A 3,198-nucleotide genomic window follows, 5' to 3' on the forward strand; every position below is an offset into this window, starting at 1 on the left:
TTTGAGGAGGCCATTCCCATCTTTGGCAGGTGTATGAGCGCCTGATGTATTCAGCTGCAATTTTCTGCTGTACAAATAGAAATAACAGCTATAGAAAAAAAAAAAAAAGAAACAAACTGGGGATGAAGCAATTCACATGGAAAAAAATCAGGAAAATGGACTGCCTTGTTTTTCGCAGGAAACGGGAGCAAAAAGCAAAGTGGAACTGACCCGCTCACTTCACTTTGTTTATATTTAGGAATATATTTAGAGTGGTCCAGTGGTAAACTAGGACACGCAAACCAGCACAGCGCGGTAGAATTTAATTCCCGTGTGTTATGTGTTGTCTGCCGCATCCTTGGTATTTATAACGTGGCATCAGGAATTCTTAGTGAGATAAAAGGTGGTAAAATGGCTGTTACCGATGTAATTCTGACATCAAGAAATGAGGGAGGGAGGCTTTTTGCTCAGCATCCACAAAGCGATTAACGGGGTGCGTGAACCCTTCGGGGTCAGGTTCCGGAGCGGGAATTCCACCCAAGCGGCGCTGAAGAGCCGGACACCTGCGGCTCACTGCTCTGGATTTCAGGATCCCATGGCTGGTGACCTTCAACCGTCTCTTCCCATGTGGGCCCTGGGCCAACAGCGCATCCGCCCCAGCTCCATCCGGCAGGAAGGCGTTGGTGCCCCGCAGCATCCCTCCTCGCGCGGTAAGCAGGGCACGTAGACCCACGTCCGAGGCTTCCTCTGCTGGGAGCCATGGGCCAGGAGGTCTGGCTGATGCTCAAAGTTGGTTCCAGCACTTTTATTCAGAATAAACTGCAGGTGATTTTAAAGAACTCGCTGTTGATGAAGGTAGCACCGGGACAGTGCGATAAATAAAGCCTTTGGGAAGGAAACGAATACGATGGGAAGCAGTTGTGCTCATCACTGACGTTGCACAGGCGTTTGCTGAACTTCATTCTCTTTTTTTCTTGTTTTTCAGGGAAGCGCTGGTCCATTCTGCGCCCCAGAGCTGACTTTTAACCACATGTGCTTTGTTTTGCCTTCTTTTTCTCCTGCAGAGCCGAGTTCCCATTACGTGATTTCCTTGAAGGCCTTTAACAACGCGGGCGAAGGGGTGCCTCTGTACGAAAGCGCGACCACCAGGTCGATGACAGGTGAGTTGCAAACGCTCTCCGCGATCTGCTCCCCGTCGGTCAACGTTCGCCTTTCCAAAGGTGCGCATTAGGCAAAGCATTTTGGTCAAGGCAATGGAAGAAAAGAGCTCTGCAACCTCCGGGGTCCTGCTAGAATAAATCAGCATCGTTTTCCACTTTATTGTAACTACACAGATAGAATGAATTGTTTACCCTTTCCTGAAATTGGCTGTATAAATGGAATGGGATGCTCACAAGTGCTTGCTCTTTGGCAGGGGTTGGCTTGGGAGAAGCATGACTCCCAAACAATTTTAAATATTTAAAGATCGGGGCAGAATCGTGGTGAATAACTTCGCTGCATTAAGCCCGGAGGAATTTTTTTTTTTTTTTACCCTTCATTTTTAAAGCAGTTGAAATGAAAATGAATTAGTTAAAAACCACACTGTCATCACACACGTTTACAGAAGCGTGTAGAGGGGTTGGAAAAGGTGAAGGAGTATACCGATAAGATTTTCCTGGCAGGATAAGGCTCGCAGGAGGGATTACCCAGCGGTAACGGAGCAGGCTGCTTTTAGACAGCTGTTTTTCACAGATGCATTGTTATAAAACCAGAATTATTCTTGGGTAGCACTGTCTTCCAGAGCGCCTTGTGGTTTTCCTGCAATCACCGTTGTGTGGGTGGGACGGAAAAAGGGGTTAAAAGAACAGAACTAAATTTAAAAAAAAGCCAAAAAAAAATGTGTTTTTCCTCTGGAGTGACACCATCCTTTGGTGAAGGGTTTTTTTCTCGCGTTTCACCCATGGTGTTCAGAGCTGCCTGGAAGGGGAGCTGTGTCACTGAGAGCAAAACCGATCACTGACGCTGGCTTGGGTGGACCACGAGGAATAAATCAACCAAATGGCGCTTCCGTGGCTCTACGAGGAAAAACTGCTTTTATCCATATGGTTTTGTGAAGTATTCCCATAAGAAATCTTGGAAAGTCAGAAGGAGAAAGAAAAAAAAAGAGAGATTAATTACACAATCAAGGGCGACCGTAACAAGCTATATTAGATATAATAAGTGTCAGGGAACTTCTGGCTCAAAATTATTAATCTTTCTTCTGGTCTGGAGTCTATAGAGGTCATTCTGGCTGAGTGTGTCTAGTAAAATCGTTTTCCAGTGAGTTTGCCTCGGGATCCACATATACTTTTATTTTTAAGCTTTTTTGTTCCCTGTCAATGCCTTTTAAAAAACCTGTCTGGCCTGTGGGATTCGGTTTTGTGTCTGCATATAACTTCTCATAAAGAAAACGATATCCAGGTGTGAAAAAGGTAATTCAGGCTTGGGCTCCGCTTTGGTGAACTCATGATCATCTGCGAGAAGTCCACCTCGGTGCTCCTCTCTAATCGCTGAGAGGCATCCGTGCCCGGAGCTTCCCACCACCCACGGGATGCAGCCTCTGAAAGGAGGCGGTGGTCTGGGTCGTTCCTGGAGGAGCACCTCAAAAAAGGCTTTTAGCAAAGCAGGAAAGTGCGTGAACTGTGTCCCCCAAGCCATGGCTGAGCTGACGCACCCTGGGCACCAAAAAAAACCTCAAAACTGCATCTTTGTGTGTCTCTTTGGCATATGCATAGACATACTTTGGCGTCTGCTTGTGTGTATACGGTCTGCGAACTGAAGTTACGTAACGTGCAATATTCACAAAACAACTCCAAAGACAGCGAGAAACTGTTTTCCGTCAAGAGATTGCAATTTCCAAGTGACAGATGTCCACATGTAAATAATAGCAAATGAGGCTGTGTTGAGAAATGTGAGTTTTTAGGGACCTATTTTCAGCCCCCACTGGATTATAGACATTTCCCTCTTCCTTGGGTCAGCGGTGATGTGTTTCAGAAACCAAATTCTCTTGATTGATCGAGTTTGACCATTTGTTTTGCTAAACCCAGCCTTTTTCTATAATCTCCTCTACGGCTGGACTCCAGTTTTCAGTGCGGGAAAGAAAGGAGGAAAGTAGTGCAGAATATGTTAAAGTAGAAACTCAGCTCCAGGCACATTAATGGCCATCATTACTTTGTAAAAAAAAAAAAAAAAAAAAAAAAA

General features: G+C 45.5%; 1 protein-coding gene across 1 annotated transcript in view; it reads left to right on the forward strand.

Annotated features, from left to right (window-relative positions):
• Nucleotides 1-424: 424 nt before the first annotated feature.
• LOC104287668 (netrin receptor DCC-like) overlaps nt 425-3,198 on the forward strand; it is a 69,189-nt gene continuing 66,415 nt past the window's right edge. The window contains exons 1-2 of the mRNA XM_009886394.1: nt 425-689; nt 1,044-1,139. Of these exons, the coding sequence (XP_009884696.1) occupies nt 425-689; nt 1,044-1,139 (361 nt within the window). The remainder of the gene's footprint in view (nt 690-1,043; nt 1,140-3,198) is intronic.

Source organism: Charadrius vociferus, unplaced genomic scaffold (assembly GCF_000708025.1).
Source record: "Charadrius vociferus isolate BGI_N301 unplaced genomic scaffold, ASM70802v2 scaffold416, whole genome shotgun sequence".
Lineage (NCBI taxonomy): Eukaryota > Metazoa > Chordata > Aves > Charadriiformes > Charadriidae > Charadrius > Charadrius vociferus.